Source organism: Hemibagrus wyckioides, linkage group LG13, assembly GCF_019097595.1.
Source record: "Hemibagrus wyckioides isolate EC202008001 linkage group LG13, SWU_Hwy_1.0, whole genome shotgun sequence".
NCBI lineage: Eukaryota > Metazoa > Chordata > Actinopteri > Siluriformes > Bagridae > Hemibagrus > Hemibagrus wyckioides.
Window position 1 is genome coordinate 24,293,099 of NC_080722.1, and position 25,186 is coordinate 24,318,284.

The following is a 25,186-nucleotide window of genomic DNA, read 5'->3' on the forward strand; positions in this document are numbered from 1 at the left end:
AGAAGTGGAGGATTTCTATTTGATCTTTCTTCCTCATTTCTCCTGCCGCTGTCGGCTCTAGCTTGCTGATCGGAGAGCGCTGAATTTGCATTTAAGATTTCTGCTTTGTGACGATGTTTATTGGAAAAAGAAATTCGTGAGCGATCCAGAGGCGACGCTGGTGAAATAACCTGTAAAAGAAACCTGATGAAAATATTATACTTGCATGACTAACCAAACTATTCACCTGACTAAACAGACCGAACTATTAAAGTATTTCATGGCGCTGTGGGAAGTTGTTATTTCATCCAGCACCTCGTCGGTTGTTATTCTACAGCTCTGTGTTATTGTAAGGCTGTTTCGGCCACGTGTGGATACATGGTGTCTGACCTGCAGTGTTTACATAGATGACCAAACTGCAGCAATCAGACCAAACTGTGCCACATGCTTCCACCTGAAAACCCTGCCCTCCACACCTCCGTCAGAGAGAAGGAGAAGGATAGAGGGAGTCAAATAATGTTAAGACTTGCACGCTGTTTACATTTCAGCTCTTTTCCGATCACTGTGTCCTGGTAAACTTTTCCCTGACTTTTCCGTGTATTTGAATAATAAAATCTCCTAGATTCAACTAATAATAGTGATTTATATTATGTGCAATATTATCTTAATTCTCAAGCACCTTTTGTACATTTTCTATATTTATATTTATTTCTCTTGTGTACTCTAAAGCAGATCGATTTTATCTCATCATCTCAATCTTATCTCAGCTCATCTCATCTCATCTTATCTTAACTCTCAGTACAAATTAATTTAATGACCATAAATCAGCAATTCATGTATTACACTTATTATTTTTCTTCTTTGTATAAGTGTACAGTAAGAATTTGATGAAATTGTTGAATGGAACCGGAGAGATATTTTTAATTCCTGAAATTTCCACTCACAACACATATTTTAATTGGACTTCACTGATCGTTTCTAGGTGTTTTTTGTGTTTAAATGTTTTGAGGGGATTTTTTAATTGAGTTTGTCTAAAAATGTATAATAAGTGAGCTGAAACAAAGCTGTAAAAAAAAAAATAATGATGACGGACCCCACTTTGATCAATCTTTGACACAATCTAATGATACAGTGCATATGTACTGGGTCACTTCTTATAGCTTGTGGTCAGAAGTCAGTCTGAAGTGTGTTATCACCAAGAAGTATCAGCTGTAGCTGAAGCTACGTCCGACTAAACAACCCTGATTATGGAACAGGCTTAAAGTGTAACATAACTGTGTATAATTAATTGCTCGATATTGTGTCAGAGTTTTTTTGTTTGTTTGGTTTGTTTGCTTTGTTAATCCCGAGTGTGTGAGAATTTTGTTTGCCGTCATAGAAATTTGCATGCTTGTGCCTGCGAGTGTGTGTGTGTTTGCTTGTTTAAACAGTATGCAAAGGACAAGCGTGTGGTCCTTACAGGCCTGATGGAGACTGAAGGAAAGGAGAGGGAGGGAGTGTGAAAACTTTGCCATTTGGTTGATATGCTAATCCACGCTCACCTATATAACACACAGGCACACAGCCACTGGCTGGTAAAAGAAGCAAGAGCAGAACAAGAGAAGAAGACGTAAGTGAGGCATGTTAAGACGTTCGAGGTAAATTGGAAGATTTGACACAGTAGAAAGGATTTCTTGAAGCTCTAAAGGAGCCTGAGGACGGGCGAGAGGATGTTGGGAGTGGAGATGTATCCCAGTCTAGCTCTCGCAGCACAAAGACTTGGAGACTGCTGCTATCGAGGTAAGAGAGTGTTTTGCGTTTGAAGACAAAAAGAGGATTTACTCTTCACTCAATCACATAATTACTGGAAGGATCTCGGATTTCAGAATCAGATGAGTCGAAGAAGAATGTGAGTTTAAATGAAATGGACAGGGACATTTCTGCCACATATTTCCCAATTCTTAGTGATTACTGTGTATTATTAATCACTGTGTGTGTGTGTTGCCTAAATAACTGGTATTAAGTGTATTAATTCAAGCAGGGCTGACAGATAGGACAGATTATTAGTAGATTGTTCACGTCAGATAATAGTGAGCCTTCACAAGCCTCCTGGTGGTCCAGTGGCAGTGCCATGGCCCGGGTTCGATTCCCAGACATGGCGCTAACCCAGACCCTAAAGAGTTAACTTTCAGTGCCGGTCCTAAGCCTGGCTAAAATGGGAGGGTTGAGTCAGAAAGGTGTAAGGCATCTGGTGTAAAACTGTGCAAAATCGAACAATATGCAGATTGAACAATCTTCTGTGGTGATGCTGAACAGGGAGCAGCCGAAAGAACGACAACAACAACATGTATAGACATGCTTCATGTTATAACTCGAACGAATTTCCTGGTTACAGGAAAAAATTGCACTTTTGGACCACACACTACACAGTTATAGACATGAATGATTTATAATCACACTCTCCGGTGTCACATGAATGAGAAAGAGTTTCCTTATGAGTCTGGTTCCTCTCAAGGTTTCTCCTTAATAATGTCTTATTCTCCCCTCATATGGACTTTTTCCTCACAAGCCTTGCCTCTGGCAGGATCGTTAGTGAAATGTTTCATTTATATCCTGAATTTATATATCCAATGTCCATTTTAAAAACACTATGCAAATAAAATTGGATTGAGTTGTATTTTAATGCGGTCTACTAGACTATTAGATAAATAAATAAAGCTGAATAAAGAACAAATAAACTGTGCCGGCCCCCTCATACGGGAAATCAGAACAATTTACTGCTCTTCACCTTATCAGCTATTCATCAAATTATTCAGTAGGCTGTGAGCACCTCAGATGTGAAAGAGAAAGCTGAGATGTGATCATATGACTAGTGCTGATGCTATGCCTAATATATTGTCATTCTTCTGCCCTTCAGATCGAGAGCCACCAGCCCACGTTTCCCTGTACCCTACATCATGTGACATGGCGGCCCGGAGCCTGCCACCCCGTCTGCTACCCCCACCCACGGCAAAAAGAGACAACTTTGGGAAAACTGAAGACGTTATAAAGATAGAGCTGGAAAATGTATCGCTATGGAAACAGTTTAGCACCGTTGGCACTGAGATGATCATCACCAAGAAGGGCAGGTAGTGCATTTTTTTATTATTAATTGATGCAGACATGAAAGTGAAATCTAATGGTTATTTGTATCCCAATTGCATTTCCATACCATTTTACTCTATATTTTTTAAGCTGTCCTCTGTCTAATTTGTTAATTTCTTTCATAAATAAAGACAAATAATATAAAATGGTATTGTGCCTTTAAAGACTCTTTATATATTCACATAGAAATAAGTGCAAAGTATGTGGCATGATTGTTGTTATGTATAGAATCTTGTACCTAGGATAAGTTCTAGATACCCCTGAACAGGATGTAGTGCTTACTGAAGATGAATGAATGACCTTAATGTTATTAAACATTCCTATATTCATTTCTCTCCATCAGACGTATGTTTCCTCAGCTAAAAGTGAAGGTGTCTGGCTTGAACCCATCCCTGCGTTACATCCTCCTGCTGGACATCATACCCGTAGACTCCTTCCGCTATCGTTTCCAGGATGACAATTGGCAGGTGGTGGGAGGAGCTGAAGCTCGACTTCCAGACAGGGTGTTCATCCACCCCGACTCTCCCGCAACTGGTGAACACTGGCAGAACCGGACCATATCTTTCCATCGAGCCAAACTCACCAACAACACACTGGACGGACAAGGATATGTGAGTATATACATCATGCTTATCATGGTCTGTTTTTATTTCCTCTGTGAATCTAGTTCTTAGAAAGAATTAGAGTCATAGAAAGGCTATTGCCCCTTTAAAAGCATTTTACCTTCTTTTGTCCACCATCTCTGACCACCAGATCATTCTGCACTCCCTGCACAAGTACCAAGCGAGAGTGCATGTGGTTGAAACCAGGGATGTGATGATGTGGGGTGGAGCTCAACACACCTTCACCTTCCCTGAGACCCAGTTCATCACTGTTACAGCCTACCAGAACAACAAGGTATAAATAAATTCATGTTAAAGGACAGACAGAGTAGTATAAACCACTGGAAGAGGATCATTTCACTTTAACATGACTCAATAATGTTTTCTTCAGATAACTGAACTGAAGATCAATTCCAATCCCTTTGCCAAAGGTTTCAGGGAGAATGGCATGAACAGCAAGAAGTAAGTCCTGTCAATTATTTATAGAAAAACATGTCTGTGGAAAAGCATGTCATTATTAAACATATCATTTTTTTCTTCCAGACAAAGGGAGGCGAGGCAAAAGAGGAAATTAAACTACCCCAATCAAGAGGAACCTTTAGACATTGGTAACCAAACTCACTTCAAAATTTCTCGAAACAGACACCAAATAGACGGAATAGTTCTAGTTCTTTCTGTGACTCAGCGTTTGTCTTTCTTTCCACCAGAATCATGTGACCCATGTGATTCCACCGAGGTGTTACCACAGCCCATGGGACTGGAAAGCACCACTCTGTCGCTGTCTGATTCAGGTTTCTGCTCCGATGTGCCATCTATACCAGAGCAGGCAGTACAGCAGCATAGCACTGGTCAAACATTTCTGAGTTCCCAGATGACTCAGATGTCAGAGATTTCAGAGATTCCAGAGTCAGTAGAGAACCAACCTCAGTCCACATCTAATAACGAGGTGAACAATGGATTGCTTGATGGGTAAGTCTTACACTACAAATAAACCTACCATATATAAAGCGCAAACTATAGTCATATGCTTCTTTTAAATCTATTTAATGAATTATGTGAAAGAAAACACTGCCAGTGTTTCATACATAACTGTTTCTTTTCAACAGCTCTACCCAGATGATTGGCCTTTCCTCATACACTACATATGCAGCTCCCTCAATTCCACCTTCATCTCATCTGTCAGTGCCTCTATCACAGCCTACATCCCTCTATTCATCTTTGTCCTCCACTCAGACTGATCTACCATCCTCTCATTCCAATCCTACATCTGTGCAAAATTATTCATCCCTAGCTTCATCACACTATCCTACCATGGATTCCTCTTCTCCAATCACCTCCACTGCTACCCCTCCCCAAGATTCTACACATACCTCTATGTGTCACTCATCTTCTTCACCACAGTTGCCCTCTTCCTCCTACCACTCCATTCTTCCATCCCAAGAAAACCTAAGCCCTCACACACCCACAAACCCACCTTTCCATTCCCTTCCTCAACCTTCTTGCCAGTCCATCAACAGCTGCGCTCCTGGTCTATCTGTTGACACAGCTCAGAGCCAGGCGATTGGTGGTTTGGCTTCCTCCAATTCTACACCCTCTGCTGTTCAAGACTCCACCCCAACTGCCTTCCCCTTTCCACCAGTGCAATCCTCCAGTAATCCAGATTCCACCACTCCCCCATCCCAAATCCTATCCCAAACTGCCTTTCCCTTTCCTCCAGTGACGCATCCAAATGGACAACCAGATACAAATCAAATCCCAGCAGCATTCACCTTTAATTCTGTGCCAGAATCCACCTCCACCCCTTTAAATACCCCATCAGATCAGGAGAGCAACACGACTGCTTTTCCTTTCCCACCACAACCCAGCAATACAAGTACTTCAACCTCTTTGCCTGTACAAACCCTAGCACCTTACTCTTTCCAGTCGTCTGCAACTATTCATATGAACCATTCAACTTACCAAAACCCAACAAGTTCAGCAAACGGATCCTTCAATCAAATGTCTTCCGTAAATGGAGCTCGTTCACAAGTCCTTACCAACCCCATAGTCAATTCAATCTCTGCGTCTTCGCTCTCTCATGTAGTCCCTGGGTCCATTTCTAACTCGACTCAAGCCTCTCACATATCTTATCCCTTACCTGCTTCCATCCCATCTGGTCCCCCTCCTCTCCAGAATGTAGCAATTCCTACTCTTGCATCTTCTCAGGTTGTTCCAACTCTTCCAAATATAGCCCAGGTCCAGCCAACTATGACTCAGTCATTCTCAACCTCTACTTTGTCCAGTATCCCTCCCCAGTTTGCAAACGCTTCTCAAGTTCCATCACAGTCCTTTGCTCCTATGCCAGCATCTACAGCCTCACTTCTTCCACATTCAGCCCTACAAAACCACCCCATGCCAGGATCAACTCATACACAGTACACTGCTACTTCCGCTGCATATCCTCCAGTAGCTCCATCAGAAATAGGGTCATTTCCTCAGCTCAATGCAGCTGCCCCCTACCTTCCTGATATGGTATTGCACCCTTCCCTACTCCCTTCATTAGATAACACCCTGCCCTCTTCGGCTACTTCCCTCTATAACCCATTTCCTTCTTATCCTCTCCGGCTCTGTCAGGACCCCCGATCATCTTTTCATTTACAGCTCAGACACATTTACAGGCAGCCCCAACATGTACATGCTAACAGCCAAGGGTCCTACCTAGACCTTGGAGGAAGGCCTGCATTTTGAGAAGGAATTTTTGCCTGACATCCTCTGAATATAAGCTACGTCGTTGAACCTCTATGTAATGGATTTAGTGTTTATTTTTGCATTCAGGATAGATAAATCAAATATATCATTCTTACCTCATTTAAAATATCTGTATACCGAAACTAGCAAATAAAGTGTGTTTAACATTTTCCTTTCTCTTTATTTACGACTGAAGAATCACAAAATATGAACAAAAGAAATTCAAACAATGTATTTTCATGAATGTACCTTTATAAATGCGTCTAGAAAAACAAATTCGATATTCACAATTAACTTCATTTTAGTTCTAAACACTTTAATGTACACAGAAAACATTGAGACATTCTTCCAGTTTTGTAAAAATAAGCATTAGTAACACTCATGGTAAATATGTGACATCATACATTGCTCCACCAAAATCATCTATTCAAGTAAAACTTTAATGTGTTAAGCAGCAGGTAGTCTGGCCACTTCACAGCATCAGGGCAGCTTCCATGTTTCCTCCAGGTCCTCAAAAAAACCACAAACATTGCCCCTCAGTTGTTAAAAAGGTGTGTGAGTGTTTGTGTAATGGCAACGGATTGGCATTCAATCCAGAATGTATTCCCACCTCATGTTCCCAGGATCGGCTCCAGATAGAGAGTGACCCTGACAAGCATAGAGTTCTTACTAAAGATGAATGAATTAATGAAAGCACCAAAAGTGCTGTGAATGTTTTTGCCTAATTTCTAGCTTCTAGAGCAGATTAACAGTTCCCATTCTAAATGATATGGCCATAAGTTTGTAGACATCTGACCATCACACCCAATTGTAGTATTACACACAATTGTATAGGATGTATTTGTATGCTGTAGTGTTACAATTTCCCTTCACTGGAGCTAAGAGGCCCAAACCTGTTCTATCATGATAATGTCCATGTGCACAAAGCAAGCATGGTTCTCCAAGTTGGACTGGAATTACTCGAGCACAGATCCCTGAACTCAACCCCACTGAATGCCTTTGTGATAAACTGGAACACCAACTGCACCCCAGATCTCCTCACCAACATTACTGTCTGATCTCACTAATGCACTTTTGGAGGTTATTATAATGGCAGAGTGGAATAAATCTGGAATGGGATATAGAGTTTTGGCCAGGTGTCCACAAACTTTTGGCCATTTCACATAGTTCTCATTGCAAGCATTCAATTTATATTCACCAATCAGGTATAACATTATGAGCAGTGAGAGGTGAAGTGAATAAGACTGATAATCTCCTCATCATGGCACCTGTTAGTGGGTGGGATATATTAGGAAGCAAGTGAACATTTTGTCCTCAAAGTTGATGTGTTAGAAGCAGGAAAAATGGACAAGAGTAAGGATTTGAGCGAGTTTGACCAAAAGGGACAAATTGTGATGGCTAGACCACGGGATCAGAGTATCTCCAAAACTGGTCTGCAGTGGTCAGTATCTATCCAAAGTATCCTTTAAATCATGTAAATTGCGAGGTGGGGCCTCCATAGGCACCAAGATCTTCTGCTAACATCTTGGTGCCAGATCCTACAGCACACCTTCAGGGATCTAGTGGAGTCTGTGCCTCGAGGGGTCAGGGCTGTTTTGGCAGTAAAAGGGGGACCAACACAATATTAGGAAGGTGGTCATAATGTTATGCCTGATCAGTGTATATAGATGAATTTACAACATTTTTTGGTCCACAAAATTGAAATTTAAGAAATTTAAATACAACTAAAACTAAGAAAGTAACACTTTCTATTGTTAGACAAAGCACTGATAGAGCCAAATACTGATTTTTGACATTTGAAAAATAATTTTAAGCTTTTTAACTAGTGCTCTCAGACTTTTGGGCCCCATTGTAGATTTGCTATTTTTAAAGAAGGACATTGATTTGTTACAGATATTGAGACACAGTGTACCAGGTCTGAGGTATATTTCATTACCAATTCCTTAATTCCATTAAATAACTCATTGAGGCTTCACTTTGAGGGCTACACGTTCTCTTGTACATTCCATAAGCCTCCATATGTCATGAGAAGTGAACACGCTTCGAGCCGGCAAGCTGTGTCCCATTAAAGCTGCTCCACTGTGTCCTGTGTCATTTTGCAGACAAGGATTAAAGATGTCCCATAAATCTGTTGCACTCTGTTTCTCCTATTTTCCTTGGCGTTATTTACACAACGAAGGTTGGCCCTTTAAATTGTTGCACTTTTTTGTTATTTGTTATCCTGCGGAGTAAAAGAGTACAAGCCCATTTGCTCAAGAACAGGTTTTTGAATGGGAGTGAACTGGCTGTAGCGCTGAAAGTCATTAAAGAGCAGGTGATAATGACCGCAGAGCCCCCCTCTCCTTTTCTCTCCATTTGGTGTTGGGGTGGTTTGGAGAAAAAGCCGAAAGTCTAAGTAAACATTCAGAAGCCCACAAGCTGATGTAATACAAGCTGATGATATAATGAGGCACACTTTAAGCAGAGTAATGCAGGAAAACACCACATGGAAAGTATACGTAGCAGTAGCGTAGTACATTTCGCAAACCATACCTATGCAGTGAGATTACACTTATCATAAAATCATCTTATCTTTTCTTTTCTTTTCATTGTACCAATTACTCATTACTTCACTTAATTTGACTTCAGTTTAATCAGCTAGCACGTTCCTACTGCAGACCTTATCTTCTGTTGTTTTTGCTCTTTCTCCCTCTCTCTACTTGGCTCGAGTGATCTTATCCCGGAGTCTGCGACGTAGCTCTTGCCTCAGCAGGTCTCTCTCTTTGCGGATCCCCTGCAGCACGGTTCGGTTCTCCTGAGCCCGCCGAACCAGATACGGCAGAGTGTCATCCACTGAGCCATAAGGCACCGACTTATACACCGAGAAACCCTGCTGAGCTGGAGGGAAGTCACATAGTCACAAAAGCAAAATAATCTAACATTTAATAAGGATATTAGCACCAGTGTTTTATAAATCATCCTCAAATCTGATTTTGACCGGAGTCCTAGCTGTAATTCAGTTCACTGGTGTACATGAGTGTGTTCACCTTAATATATTATTGTTTCAGTAGTAACAACTCATTCACAGGGACTTGTAAGGCTCTATATAATCAAAAATCATATAATTAAATTAAAATATGGTCATGTTTAAGACCCTGCGTCCACTGGAATGGACGCCATATGGGTTTTTTTTTCCCTTAAACCAATAAAAATGATTTGAAAAATCAAACCCTGTCACTGACTGGTGCCTAATTCTTTTCGCTGTTACCTAGCATAAAACAAGTAGCGTAGAATTAGTTGTTTATTTGTGAAGATAATAAAGTTTGGGGTTTTATCACTAAATCGATTTCATAACATCATTAATTATTGTCTCCTAACAGCACCAGCCATCTTAGTTTATTCCTTACATCATAGAGGTGAATGATGATATTTACCCAGAGTGAGAGACACATGATCGCACATCCCCAGAAGCTGACCAAAACACACTGAACCTCCTTCTCGAGCAATCCCTAACTCAGTCATCCTGAAAAAGAGATTCATTATATTCTCCCTGCAAAATTTTTTTTAAGCCACAGAACTAGACATTTCCATAATAATTGGAAATCTTTCTTAATCAAGAACAAATTCAAAGCAAAGCAAAGCCTCCATCATAATCATACTGGTGTGTTCATCATGCCGTACCACGTCACCGCCTTTCTAACAGATTCTTCATTGTGAGTTGCTACAATGATCTTGTAGCGGTCAGGCTGCTGAGAAATCAGGTTAAGCATCACTTCCAGAGACTCGTTGTAGCTGTAATGAAAAGTCGCCACAGCATGAAAACAGAAACCATCACGCAGGATATTTCTAGATTGTGATTTATTTACCTGTTGTTTGTGTGCTCCCAGGACTGGTGAATGGGGTCATCTCGTCCTTCCTTGATCGCCAGCTTCCTCTCCTTGTCCATATATGCACCTCGGACAAGTTTAACCCCGAGGCAGAAAGACTGGTCCACAGACAGACGGATAGCATCGAACACAAGGTCTCTGGACTCCTGGTGAGAGGCAGAAAAACACAATTCATTCATTCATCTGCAGTAACAGGATTTTGGTGAAACCAGATGGAACACTGTGTCCGAGTCTCAGTCCTGGATGGAGTACCACATGAATAAAGCACACACATTCACACTTAGGGGCAATTTGGCATATTTCTGGGAGGTGAAAGCGGCGTATAAACTGCTCTTTCCAATTAAATGACAACTGACCTTCAGGTAGCACTGGTACGTGTTCCAGATCCAGGCGCTATCCAGATTGAACTTCTTCATCATGGCCATAGTGACGAGCGAGAGCGCAGGATTCATGTACGTGTACTCGGCATCCACTAGCACTCTGACTTTGTTAACACTTGCCTGTTGACAATTACTTCATCAGCATTTGTTTTCATTTTTATTGTTTTAAAACAGTTTAATTCTCGTGAGGGTTAATACCTCTCCGATTTGGTTTAGTCTGTTGAGTCCAAGAAGAAAATGTGTGTTTTCAGTTTCTCTGAGTCCAGGAAATGTAACAGACTGTTAGGGAAAGGATTTCCAAAATGTTTATTGGTTTTGTAACTATAGAACAAAAGGAATAAAAACATAAATTCCCAGGCATTTGTACCTCTCCGTCCATAGCTCTGACCACCAGGTCAAGATCATAATGGTGCTTCTTCAGCAAGGACGTCAGATTGACCTACACACATTCAACAAAGCAGTAAATAGTCAATACAGTAAGCACCGGGTCCGGCTGATGAGCTAGGTGTTTTCTGGATCTTTGGCATCCACACTGTCTTATTTTCTGTTAAAAAAATACTATGGGTTATTTTTCCCCTTTGCCTGTGAAACCAGTCTGTATCTATTTAACCATTTGTCCATCCTTCCATCCATGCATCCATCCATCCATCCATCCATCCATCCATCCATCCATCCATCCATCCATCGGCATTTATGATCAGATAATTATTTGATTAAACTTAAACACATTATTTATTGTGGAATTTTAACAAGGGTATACAGTGTGAACAACTTTGGATCAATCGCCGTGTTTTGATGAGATAGTTGGGCAATACCAATTTGTGCAGTGGGGGGAGGAGGAACTTTTAGTCTTAATACTACTTTTTAGTACTAATTTACTGTTTGTATCAGCATGATGCAGATTAATTGATAGGAGTCTTTCTAACATTAACATCTGACCATCAGTCACTTACACAAAGCTCGGGGCTGATCAAGGCGGTGATTTTCAGCTGCATCATGGGATCTTTGCTCCAAGCATTGCTGTGAGACATGCGCACACACTCCAACATGGCTGCCAAGTTGTCATCGTACCTCTTCTCTCTGTTTATTTCAAACAGGCAGTGACTATTTTTTAGTCTCTTTCTTTTAGAAATGTCCTTATGAACGGTTTTTGTTTTAGTACCCAGAGCTTTCTCCTAGATCCTCTTCAATGGGAACAGCCAACATGGGACGTAGTCCTAGCGAGTTCATCTTCTCCATGGATGCTGCAATCTCACTCTCGGTTTCCCCGGCAACAAACTGAGCGTACACAAACGGACGAAGGACCATGGCGAAAACGCGTTTGCCCAGGATGGCCCTTGTGAACGACATAAGCTGAGAGAAAACGGGACATGTTTAAACTGTAACATATAATAAACTCAGTAGTAAACATACAGCTCTCTGTGAAATTATTGGAACAGCATAGCCATTCCCAGGGGGGTCAGATTCCTCCTCCTGGAGGTGGCTTAAAGAGTCATAAAGAGTGGTCTTAGCAAAGAACAACATCTGGCTTAGAAAAAAAAGAATCATTTGGGAGAATTTGACTCACTGACTCAAAAGAGGAGGAATTTCTATTATTAAGACAATTTCTATCCGCAAATTGACTCCACAGCTCGTAAGGAACCTGGATTTGGGGCACAAGGTGTGGGACACTCTGGACAGGGTCACCCAGGTAAACAGAAATACACACATATATACACACAAAATCCTGAAGCATTCATTATATAAGCTCTGGTGTGAATGTATGCTAATGAGGCACAGCTGGTCAAGCAGCAACTAAGCATCCAATTAACCAGTTATTTAGTGAGACTCACCTTGTCACAGTTATTGACCAGCGCAGGGTAAGAGCAGAGTCTAAAAACCCCGAGTGCTCTTACGAGTTCCCAAAAGCTCTTAGCCTGAAACGCTCGTGGGTCCTTGAACGTTAGCAGTGCATTTGGAACCGGGTCCCTGAGCTCATGACTCCTGATGGGCGTGAACCCCGAGCGTTCTGACGTCAGCGTCCGTGCTCCTATTATCCTCAGGGACTGGAAATGCTGGAACGTTCTCAAGCGGAGCACTAAGGACATCTCTGTGGATTTTGTTCAGAACTTTGTGTATGTCTCGTGAAAGAAATTTATCCACAAACTGGATTTAAATCATTCCAAAATCCAAATCGGTTCTCTGCTACAGATCTGTACATGAAGAATGTGCATTCACTTATTTATTACAACGGAAATCAAAATTCATACAAAAATCCATTTATCTAAAAGTCACAGCAGAAGTTCATACCTTCTCAAGTCCAAGAAGTTACTTCCAGATAGACCAGAGATTATTATGAAAACCTGGCAGGTGAATATCCAGTGATAGACAAATTTTGGATGAAAAAGGAGAGAGGATAGAGGTTTGGGGTTTATGTTGGGTCTCATGGTTAATTACTGACAGGATGAACTTTGGGCTGCGCGACAGGGGAACACGCTAGGAAGAAACGTTTGGTCATTTCATTTGGGGTGGTGCATTTAAAATAATGGCTCAATGTGTTGTATCGCAGCTTAATATTGAAAGACGGTGTGGGATTTTGATGTTACAGAGATTTTTTTCTAGAAAGAACTGGAGAGACAGAGATAAAGACAGAGAGAGAGAGAGGGATGGAGAGAGAGAGAGACAGACAGTCAGATAGAATAATTATTGCAGAAATAGTAACCGTAACATTCCAGACTAACATTTCCATTAAATTGGAAAAAAAGAAAGAAATAAAAAATCAAAAGAAAAAGCCACAAAACATAAAGAATAAAATCTCATCACTAGAGTGATGTTACTGGTTAGTGACATGTCCAGCTCAAAACACAGACTTTGATCCAAAACTGGACCCTGCAAACAAACCAGGGGCCAAAGATTAACCTACAACTACGCTCCAGAAAACTAAACTCATAATCATACTGCCAGGATTTCTCCTAATTCAATTAAATGAGAAGTGAACAGCATCCACGATATGGGCTTATCTTTTAGTGTAAATATGGACTAAGATGATAAGTAGATGAAGAAGAAGAAGAAGAAGAAGAAGAAGAATGTTCACAATTCAAGCACATTGTTAATTCAGGAGGAATTCATTCAGATATCATGAGTTGGGTAGTGTAGACATCTCAAAGCTCTTCACCTTTGGAGACATTTCATTAAGCTACTGTTTTAAACACACACTACGTCCACATTGCGCTCGTTATGCAGTGACCTGAAATTGGAACGATTCTCATTCAATTCAACAAGAACCTCAGGTCACTGTCTCACACGTTCCCTCCATGGCTTCCCGAGGTTTCCTATAGGTTCTCCGGTTTCATCTCACCTCCTGGAAACATCCCAGGGGTTGCTGACCCCAGGCTATATTATACAAGTGTGCTAAAATTATGTTTCAAACTGTCACCGTCTCTCAATTCGGCCAGGACACACTCTCCGAGTTCATCACTGGTGGTCAGCAGAGGCTCGAGCAAATATTTGAACTGAAGGACCTGTGCAGTGACCTGTACGTTGCAGGGCTAATCTGTGCTGCGCTTTTGCACGACTGCACTTTTGGACCATATAGTACACGGTTATAAGGGAAATGATTTACGATCGCACCCTCCGGTGTCATGCAGATGAGGATGGGGTTCCTTTTAGGGTTTCTTTCTTATGTCATGGACATTTTCCACTCCATCATGACCAATTCTGGTTTCCTCATTAAAATGTATAATTTATATCTTGAATTTATATTTTTCTGTAATGGGACAATGTCCATCATCAAACTGTTTACATGAAAGTGGTCAGAATATCATAAGACAAAAATACACCAATTAGGCATAACATTATGATCACCTGCCTAATATTCTGTTGGTGCTGCCAAAACAGCCCTGACCCGTCCTGCACTGTGTATTCTGACCCCTTTCTATCAGAACCAGCATTAACTTCTTCAGCAATCTGAGCAACAGTAGCTCGTCTGTTGGATCGGATCACACGGGCCAGCCTTCACTCCCCACGTCCATCAGTGAGCCTTGACCACCCATGACCCTGTCACCAGTGCACCACTGTTCCTTCCTTGGACCACTTTTGATAGATACTGACCACTGCAGACCAGGAACACCCCACAAGAGCTGCAGTTTTGGAGATGCTCTGATCCCGTGGTCTAGCCATCACAATTTGGCCCTTTTGGTCAAACTCGCTCAAATCCTTACGCTTGTCCATTTTTCCTGCTTCTAACATCAACTTTGAGGACAAAATGTTGACTTGCTGCCTAATATATCCCACCCACTAACAGGTGCCATGATGAGGAGATCATCAGTCTTATTCACTTCACCTCTCACTGCTCATAATGTTATACCTGATCAGTGTAAGTGATGTATATAAATATATAAAATCTACCTTAAACCACACAAACAAGCAGATTTATCAACTGAATATTTATTGATTTATTGATCACAGAAAAAAAAAAAAACAATGCTCTATCTGTTCTACCAGAAAATCTGCTCCACCCTTAATGCATTCAACCAATGAAGAAGAAGAAGCAGCAGAAGGTGAAATATCTGGATGGTTGTTTGCTACAGCTATAAAACTGCAGAGCGGTCAGTGTGGTGATGCTGTGAAGCAGAGGAGATGATGGAAGTGCGCAGAGGCGAGTATGGAATGAGAGATTCGCTCTGAATGAACTCAATACGAGCCCTGGTTCTGGCTCCGGTAGGATCCTCGCTGGTAGTTCTGTTTCTGCTGGTAGGAACCTTTCTGATCTGAGAGGGAGAAAGAAACTGTTAGCAATGACACCGCAACCAAGAGGTCAGAAAAATCTCATACATTACATAGAAATTTAACACAAAACAAATAAATAGAAATAAATTAAAAACATTTCAGCAAAGACTCTGGTCTGAGGAAATGAGCTAAACTCCACAGGTTTTAATAAGCTTGTATTTAATCATTTTTAATAATGGCACCTTCCAGCTAAATGCCTCCTGAACACAGACATGGTGTTTTAATGTAAGGTGAAGGGCCAGGGGGTTAATCAGAGCAGAAACCGAGCGCGTAACTCACTTCTCCTGAAGCATCAGGATCAGTTTAATCTTGTCTCATGATTAAATTATTTAACATGTATGGAAGGAGTCTCCAGTCTCAGTCATGTGGTGCACGAGAAAGTCGGCAGGATGGAGGACAGCAGGTATTACAGTCTCTCTCTCTTTAGGTCTTATTAACTTCAAGAGAAGGTTATAGATCATAGCCGTCATCCAAAGGTAACAGGAACTACTACTGACAATTACATGGAGGTTTCAGACCATTAACTATAAACAGATTAGTATCCTTAATAAAAATAAATAAATAAACAAACAAACAAACAAACGTGAGCAAACCAGGCTCATGTCACAGCTCTGAGGTGAAGACTACAAATGATTGTAAATATCTGGCAGCACAGGAATTCCAAGTGATCAGGGGTGTGTGTGTGTACACCTACCTCTCTGGTAGCCCTGCTTCTGTTGGTATCCTCCTTTCTGATCTGTTAAGCAGAATGAGAAATTAGATATTAGAATTTCTCAGGACATGAGCAGCATCGTGAGTGGAGGAACACATGAGCCTGTTCATTTGAATAATAAATGAAGAACTAGGTCACTTCCTGTTCAGTTGAATAATAAATAAAGGGGCAGTGATGGTTCAGGCTCTGTGTTGTTCATCAGGGTTCAAGCCCCAGCATCACTAAGCTCCACTGTTGGGCAATTGAGCAAGCATGCATGCATTCACTTAATATTCAGCCCCATTGTACATTTATTCCAGACAACATCCTCTCACCTCTGTTGAAGTAGCCTCCGTAGACGCCCTGTTTGAGGTCGAAGACGCGCTCGTTGTTCTCCACCAGTCCGCCCAGCTTCTCTGCCAGCTGCAGCGCCATGTTCTGCAGGCACGTGGGTTCCGTCCTGTGCATCACCACCGTCTGAGTCGGCTGGTCGAGAGACGCCTGGAAGAGAGATGGGTGTGAAGGTGTAAAAATCGAATAGAAATTGGGCAAATTCACAAACAACAGCCAGCAGTTTGGGCTTTACCATCAGCTCCTCGTTGATGATCATCTTGCTGATGATGCTGTGCACTGTGGGTAACTCCAGCTGAAACATCTCGGAGAGAATCGCCATACTGCGGAAACACACACACACGTCATGTAGCGTCGCCACCACACCACAGTCAGAGGTCTAGACTGTACACACAGCTCACTGTAGCCGTACCTGATCGAGTCATAAACACTGCTGTAGGTAAACAGGTAGGTGCGTAATGACTCCTCCTGAATCTTCCTGCCGAATAAAAAAAATAAATAAAAAGTTAAAATAGCTTAAACAATATATCTTAAGTAAGATTATTACCATTTACTATTAAGACCTATTTCTTAGCATAATTTATATTTCTTATTCTATTGTCTAATTTTTTGCTTCTTTCTAGGAATAAATGCTTAAATAAATTCTGAAATCTGTCAAAAATGTCAAGAAATAGGTTTAATAATCTTACATTTCTTTCTTGTAAGCATTTGATAGGAAATTGTTCATTTCATTTTGACATCAGCATCCCATGCATTTTTATTCATTAATAATGTGATAAAGAAAGAGATGCGAGTGTATTTAAATCAGCTGCCCGAACTGCCGTCCAAACCTGAGCGTGGTCTTTACCTGACGAGCATTTCCCGGACGCGCTGCGCCTCGGGGAACAAGTCCCACACTTTACTGTTCATCTTCTCGTTGATGATGAAGGAGTGACATGTGCGCCAGTCGCCCATCTTCATGGCTTTGCTAGCAGCCACAACGTGCTCCCTCATGCTCTCGGGGGGGCCTGGAGAAAATGGAGAGAAGCGGTTTATTTCGGTGGTAATGTGACCTTGAGTGTGAGGTTTCTGTGACTGTATGAAGCATGTGATAAGAGGCGTACGTAGTTCAGTTTCTAATATTGTGTCTGTTACTAAGCAACTAGCCTTAAGTCAAACAGTTTATAAGTGTATAAATAAAATGAACTGATGATGATGATTCTCTTTTCAAGCTGCATCCAGCACTCATAGCAGTAACTCTTAAGATCCCAGAATGCACCGGGGCCCTCACCCAGTAGCGGCTGTCTCTCGCCCACACGAAGCTGGTGGTGGAACTGTTTGCTGATCATGCGGCGACGGGCATCAAACTCGTGCGCTGCCATGTAGGGGATCTCCAGCAGCATGGCTGACACCAGATACACACACTCCAGCAGCTCCAGGTTGATGTGCATGTGGAACGGCACCTGAGCGACGAGCAGGAAAGATTAACGCTTATTAACATGACCATCCTATTATAGTAAGATCTGAGACATGCCTGGGGCTAAATTCTGATTCCTGACTCCTTAGAGTGATCAGAAGGCATTGATCAGTTTCTATAGAAACAATTCATCCACGAGGATGCTCCATAATAATAATCATCCAAGATTAATGATAAACATATTAAGCATTATTACTGACATTTTAGCATGTATCTAAAGATCTTTAAACATCTCTGTTAAATTAAACCTGATGACAGGGGTCTGAAAGTGTGTCCATCACTACAGACGATGACGACAAAGTAAATGATAAGTGAATAAAGAAGCACATCCTCGGATCTGCCCTTGAGCAGAGAGGGGAGATATGAGGGCTTTACTTACTGCACAGTGGTGGTGAACTGGCTTAAAATCATGACCTTCAGGGGCACAGAGCGTAACCTCACAGCATTATTTCTGCTTGGAGCTTCTGCACTAGAGCTCTGACTGTGTGACCTGATGCTGCTGATGGTTCTACATAGATAATCTGCACCGTTTTTGTGCAAGGTTTACTCTTCCCTCACTTGTATACTGCAGACACAAATAGTTTGACATTACACTTCTACACCATAAGAATTTATAAATCTGGTGACTCCTCTAAATGCATCTCTTCCTGTCATTTCTCTCACCACTGCTTCCTCGACTTGACATCCGGACTTCCACAAGGCTTTGTGAAAATGTCTACTGTATAAACGTACTGTACACATCCAACCGTTACGTCGCTATCAACTCCACAGCCCTGGTTATTTATAGATGGTTCACAGCACAGTGCTAACCGTACCTGTCGTCTCTTCTCGATCTTCTCCTGCTCTGCGTTTCTCTCCTGCATGTTCCTCATGAGCAGACCCTGACCGAGCAGCTCCTTCGCCCTGCCGCTCGACTGGATGTCCAGCAGGGCATTGTGAGCGTCTTTGATCATGCCCTGGCGAAAGGCGCAGATGCCCAGCTGCACCATGGTCCTGTTGTAGAGGATCTGTCGAGTGAAAACTTAAACCGTTAAATCAATCTCAGACCGTTATTTATTAAGAATTATGTTTAAAGGTTCCTTTAGTGTACCTGGACAGGAGGGTCAGCATGCTGAATGTTGTCCTGCAGGTGACTCATGAGCATGAGGTCCCGAGCCTGGTACCAGCGGCTGTGCAGCGCGTGGTGGTAGATGTGGCACAGGATGGCGCACGTGCGGATGCGGTCGGTTCGGTCCTTGGCGTAGATGAACTTGCACAAGCGGTCCATGAGGATGGCGCTGTCCTCACCTTCGCTCTCTTCCTGGTCCTGCTCAGACTGGGGAAGGAGGGAGGCTTGATTAAAATGCTAACAAATGATGCTTTTATACAGTATATACACACACTCTGAGCTGACTTACTTTGCTCTCCCCCTGCAGGCCCAGGCTGCGACGGTGGGCTTTGTAGTCAAACTTGTAGTAGGTGTGCATGATGCGGCGCAGGTACACGCGACACACTTCCTCCGTCGTGCCTTTGCTCTCCAGGTACTGCAGCAGGCGGTCGATGATGTTGCAGACGCGTCCCTCGTCTTTCAGGTTGTCCACGTACTCTGGAGGAGCAAACGTGTTATGGTTTATAGTAAATTTGGATAAATTCCGTTTTTGCAACTGCGCAGCTGATTCTTTTATTTTACCCTCTCCGAGTTTAGACAGCAGAAATGTTCGAGGTCCTGGTTAAGCTAATAGATTTGAAAATGGAAAACTCTGAGCAAGCAAACACATTAACAATATAGTAGTAGAAATGAGACCCACTCGTGGTCGATCTGTTAGTTTAGTTATTGAGCTCACCCTGAGAATGGGGGTCAGTGTTCTGCATGATCTTGGTGAACTCTTCGTCCATTCTCTCCACCAGCGTCAGGATGCAACCGCGGACACGGAAAGGCTGCGACACAAAAAACACACACGGGGAATTTCTACAGTGTCTGAGTGCAAACTCCTGAAACTGATAAGAATCAGGAATATAAAGCCTAGTGACACCAAGCCATAAACTCTGAGTTCAAACAAAAAAAAAACTTTATTTCATCAGATTTTCAACAAATGAAATCATAAAAAAAAATTCCAATGACCTCTTGCCCCAGCCATAGTAATTGCTTAGGGCAAATGTTACAGCTTTTTCCTCTGAACAGAAATTGCTGACCTGGTCAGAGATGGCCAGGTTCTCACTGTCTTCAGCGATGTTCTCTCCGATGAAGATGTTGTTGTTGCCAAACAGGATGTCCAGCAGCTCGTCGATGCATTCCAGACACTTTTTCCACATTTCCGGCTGAGAACGGAGAAGACGGAAAGGACAATGAGCATGCACACGTCGATCCTAAAGCAGAAGTGGACTAGCCGTTTGAATAAAGTGCATATGAAAAGCACCCACCTTCATGAAGGCGGCCAGATTGGGGTTGTAGTCATACAGAGAGGCGATGATGTTGAACTTGATCTTAACCGTGATGCCTTGACCCAGGTTGTTCTCTTCGGAGATGCCAGCGAGAGCATGGAGGAGCTCGATCTGAGCAGCTCTGACACACACACACACACACCAATTCAATACAAGGAATACAACAGCACAGGAAACCAACAGAGGTTAAAATAAAACTTTAAAGGTGAGTTGAAAGGAGAGCTGCTGATTGGTCAATCTGAGCAGTAAAGCCAGTACCTGTCTGTCCCCTTCTTTCCTCTTGCCTGCAGGATCTCGTTGAGTTTCTTCACCACCACGGCCGTGTTGATCTCCGTGCCCTTGGCGAACATCTTGGGCTTCTCCTTGACCAGGGGCACTCCTCCCCTCACCTTCTTCCAGCCTCCTTCTTCACCGTCCGCTCCCTCCTCCTCACCTTCTTCGCCCTCCTCATCGGCACGCTCCTTCTTTTTGGTCCTGCGCTTCCTGTCCTCCTTCTTGCGATCACCCAGCTGCTTGTCTCCGTCTTGGGTCCTGAGAAACAAACCTTTAGTTTACTGCGACAGCAACGGAGAGCTCGATGACACACAAACATACCTTTAGCTAAATATGTCCATTACAGAGGTCAAACATTCAATGTAATATTTAAGATGCAAAAACAAAAAATAATAATAAATTTAATGAGGAAGCAAATAAACAAATTGATCAATTAATTACAAACAAATAATACAATCAATAAACTAACAAATTATATACATAAACCAAACATACGTATATAAATGAAATAAATAAGCAGAAAAATAAAACAAAAATAAGTACAATAAACAAAGCTTGAGTATATAAACAAACCAAATTAAAAAAAATATATAGTGAAAAAAAATAAATAAATAACAAAACTAAAGTTTAAAAACAAACCGAATAAATATGTAAATGAAATAAAATGAAATAAACAAAACAAAAATAAATCAATTATACAATCAATAAACAAACAAAACTTAAGCATATAAACAAACCAAATAAAAAAAAAAAATATATATATATATATAAACGAAATAAACACCACAATCCAGTGTGAGGCTTACTTTTTGAGGAAAGCCGTAGCCAGGGATGTAGTGTTGCCTTCGTTGTCGTCGCTTTCACTGCTGCTGTCCATGGAGTCGCTGCCCCAGTCTTCATCATCATCATCGCTGCTCTCGGATTCTTCATCCTGCAAGACACAAAGTTCAGCTGACACCACAGACCAGTACTGCGCCGGCTAACAAGCTAGTTGTTTTCAATATGCACTGAAAAATGTAAACACTCTTCTGCTTACTTCATTTTTGAAATGGAAACTGAACGCCCTGAACTTTTATTATGTATTTTTGTTGCTGATGGTGTTCTGGTGTATAAATGTTGAGGTCGTTGACTCACAGCAGTTGCCCCCTTGAGGAACTTGCTGGCTTCGGGAGCCGGTTCAGCCGCGGGCTTCTTCTTCATAAAACTCTTGGCTGTGACGCTCTCCCCTGCTCCCTCTCCATCACTGTCGGAGGATGAGCCTGCACATCACACACACGCAGAAGAAATGCATTAAATCATACAAAAATCATCAAAACATAAGTTTCCACAGGAATAATGATATGTACATATGACAATACGATAGGTATCTGAAGCATTAAACACTTTTGGGTTTGGAAAATTCGACTCGTGTGCTGTAACGTGAGATTTTACAGAGATAATTTCTCCTTCTATATTTACAGAAGCTTGTTACATCTGGACAATATGATAAAATCTAATTCAAGAGCTCTTGGTTGATGTTGTAGAAAGGACATTATCAACATTTCCATTATTTCCTGTCCAGTGTCCCCCAAATGAGGATGAGGTTCCCTTCAGAGCCTGGTTCCTCTCAAGGTTTCTTCCTCAGATCATCTCAGGAAGTTTTTCCCTCACCACCGTCACCTCAGGCTTCTCATTAGGGATAAATAGCAACTTACCTTTAGCATTATTTCTATGTTTCTACACTTCTGTAAAGCTGCTTTGAGCGCTCTACAAAGAAACTGATTTAATTCCAAGAAAGAGATGAGAATTCTGGAAGAATTCTGCTAATTCTAATCAAAATAATACAAAAATATAATCCCAAGCTGGCCGATGAGCTCAGTTAGTGGTTTCTCGACATGTAATGGTTTCAAACCAGTAACTGTGCGATAGGTCCAAACAGACAGATCCGTCACGTACCTGATCCAGCTTCCTCCTTCTCTTCCTCTTCATCAGCAGACTGATCAGGGTTCTAAAAGCAAAGAGGAGAGCAGCTCAAGTATTTTATCTTTTAAATGTTTAAAACTGCTCAAAGGTGAAATTAGAAACTTCCCCAAAACAGTCAATGAGAAATGATGTCACTATGTTTCTAAACCAAAATGATTGTGTTCAATCCTGGAAGGACTGGATTAAGTAACACTGAAAGGTATAAATGATTGTTCAGCCAGATAGAGATGAAAAATCTTCCATTTCCATCAGTTTAAACTTTATTAGTAACAGTTGTTGTAACAGTCTTCAAATGTTGAGGACTGACCTCCTTGTAGGTGGCGATGTCCGTCTCGAAGTCACGGTTGTACTTGCGGATCTTCTGCCTCAGCGTGCTCAGAGCTTTGGCGTTGTTTTTGTTCATCTTCTTCTTGCCCTCCTTGTCCTCCCAGAGCTGCAACAGCAAACCACATGCATCTGTTCAACTCTCGAGACAAAGGTCACCAAAATGTTCTCAAGGAAAAACCAAAAAGCCTTCATTTTTTTAATGAAGTGTCCATTTCTCTGGTTCATCTCACGCACCTGGTTGAGGTAATCCTCCAGGTCAGCCAGCAGGCGAATGTAGAACTGTGGAACTCCCTCTTTATCTACAATCGCCTTGCTCTTGAGGAACGCTCGACATAGCTGCTCAAACTCCTCCAGACACTTGGCCATGTCTCGAATCTTCATGGCATTGCGGATGGTCTTGATCAAGTTGGTCAGCTCCTCAAACCTAAGGCAGGGAAAAAACACACAAGGATCAGATTATTATTTTTGACAAAATAACTTTATTACACAAACTCAGTATGATGATCTGAATAGAATTGGATAGAACATTTATTTAAATAGAAATAAATGAAAAATAAATAAATCTATTTATTTAAATAGAACATTTATTTAACGCTTCATTATTTTTAACTGTGGGTAAAGAACATTTTGGTCAACTCCCCTTTTGTGTTTACACACACACACACCCCAAACCCCTGCTCACCTCTTGTCCTTGGCGCTGCGCACCACTCTTTTGGTGTCTTCTTCATCATCACTCAACAACAAGGCTCTGAGGAGGAAAAAATAAAATAATAAAAAATAAATACTGAATCTTAATCACAGAAGGAGGAAAACAACAGAGCAGTGTCTCTACATGTAGAAGGCGTGCGAGTGAGTGAGTACTGACTGTTTGTTGAAAGTAGTCCCGGTCGCTTTAGGGGCGATCTCATCGGTGGATGAAGACTCTTCCGACTCGCTGTCGGATCCGGTGGCGAAGAAACGGGACATGGTGAAAGCTGTTCACACTGGGAGCAAAACGAATATATGATCAGCACCAGCACATAAAACCAGTGATGCTCCTGCCACTATCTGGACCAGTGATGCTGTCTCAGAAACTTGTTGCTCATTCTCATTGGCCAATCACGGGTCATCAGTGTTCCCACTAGGCCAATCACTGGTCACTAGCATTTTCACTGGCTAATCACTGGTCACCAACGTTCTCACTGGCCACCAGTGTTCATTAGTCTTAGATTATGTGTCACATCTCCCATGTGTCTCTATGCAAGAGCGGTTACTATAGAAACAATAACATTAAAATGTGCGCATTCATTTCAACCTAGCGCTCATATAACAGCTGGAGGTCATGCACGAGACTAGTGCACACCTTCTGACCAATCAGATTATAATGAAAATTATAATAAAAAAATAATTTTAAAAATTGTGAACAGCGAGCTCATCAACCCTGAACACCGTACCAGCCTGGCCACCTCTATTTATAAGTTAATAACTATTTCTATCTATCCTAATAAAAAAAATAAATAAATTATGCAAATAACCGAGAGCGAATAAACACAAAAACACAAATAAATCGACATGCAAATTAGGGCGTGACGTCACGTGGCGAGCTCAAGCGACATTTTGAACAGGCATCATCTACCTTCCCCTGAAAAAAAGGCCTGACTACAACTGACTGTGGAGAACGAAAGGTTGTGCAAATCAGAATATATTGTAAAAATAAATAAATAAAAAACACTCTTTCACTTCCACATAATTGAAGTAGTTAATAAGCAAAAAGCTGGACTCCATCTAAGACTTTTCACCCATTTAGCTGCTAAGCTAAGTGTCTATAACGGGCAAATAATTAGCATCCAGTTAGCTGTATTCTGACCAACAAGCTAACTGCGGATTAAATAATACACAGGCTGAATACATATATAACAACAACAACAATAATAATAATAATAAGGTGACTATTATAACAATAATACTGACTACGCCAAGCCTAAGATCTGCCGCTAAGATAACTAGCATGCTAGCTAAGACACGAGAGGCTGCTCTGCAGTACGGCATGACGCCGGCTAACATTTACACGTGACATTAAACATCCTCATCGTTAAACGTTTACAGATCCACACGCAGACTTACCTGTTATCTAATAGAGCCGGTCGATTCTCGTGTTTCGAGCTTATTTACAGCCAAGTTAAAATCCAGATTTGCGAATTTGTCAGCACAAATGACGGCGTGCGTCCGAGCCTTTTTGGCTACTTCCGGCGAGAGAGGAAATGACGTTGCGTAGCCCGCCA

The 25,186-nt window shown here is 41.7% G+C and overlaps 3 protein-coding genes across 3 annotated transcripts; 1 reads left to right on the forward strand and 2 right to left on the reverse strand.

Moving 5' to 3' along the window:
• The first annotated feature begins 1,537 nt into the window (after positions 1–1,537).
• On the forward strand, positions 1,538–6,575 carry tbx6 (T-box transcription factor 6). The gene is made up of 8 exons (XM_058406299.1): positions 1,538–1,758; positions 2,876–3,086; positions 3,446–3,713; positions 3,856–3,999; positions 4,096–4,166; positions 4,248–4,312; positions 4,412–4,673; positions 4,811–6,575. Exons 1-8 carry the CDS (start codon positions 1,689–1,691, stop codon positions 6,429–6,431), a joined length of 2,712 nt encoding a protein of 903 aa, XP_058262282.1. The 5' UTR covers positions 1,538–1,688; the 3' UTR covers positions 6,432–6,575.
• A 2,127-nt stretch (positions 6,576–8,702) lies between these two features.
• On the reverse strand, positions 8,703–13,125 carry prodh2 (proline dehydrogenase 2). Its single transcript, XM_058406300.1, has 11 exons — positions 12,967–13,125; positions 12,510–12,869; positions 11,840–12,030; positions 11,631–11,757; positions 11,045–11,116; positions 10,876–10,956; positions 10,654–10,797; positions 10,277–10,443; positions 10,092–10,202; positions 9,845–9,933; positions 8,703–9,308 (listed from the first exon to the last, which is right to left on the reverse strand). The coding sequence occupies exons 2-11, from the start codon at positions 12,762–12,764 to the stop codon at positions 9,127–9,129; spliced, it is 1,419 nt and encodes a 472-aa protein (XP_058262283.1). The 5' UTR covers positions 12,765–12,869; positions 12,967–13,125; the 3' UTR covers positions 8,703–9,126.
• A 1,961-nt stretch (positions 13,126–15,086) lies between these two features.
• On the reverse strand, positions 15,087–25,186 carry eif3c (eukaryotic translation initiation factor 3, subunit C). The gene is made up of 22 exons (XM_058406298.1): positions 25,029–25,186; positions 23,791–23,908; positions 23,608–23,673; positions 23,160–23,349; positions 22,906–23,031; positions 22,572–22,623; positions 21,771–21,895; positions 21,443–21,567; positions 20,622–20,894; positions 20,343–20,484; positions 20,115–20,240; positions 19,766–19,859; positions 19,340–19,527; positions 19,033–19,257; positions 18,758–18,949; positions 17,757–17,928; positions 17,334–17,493; positions 16,899–16,964; positions 16,722–16,809; positions 16,471–16,636; positions 16,139–16,180; positions 15,087–15,425 (listed from the first exon to the last, which is right to left on the reverse strand). The coding sequence occupies exons 2-22, from the start codon at positions 23,889–23,891 to the stop codon at positions 15,349–15,351; spliced, it is 2,796 nt and encodes a 931-aa protein (XP_058262281.1). The 5' UTR covers positions 23,892–23,908; positions 25,029–25,186; the 3' UTR covers positions 15,087–15,348.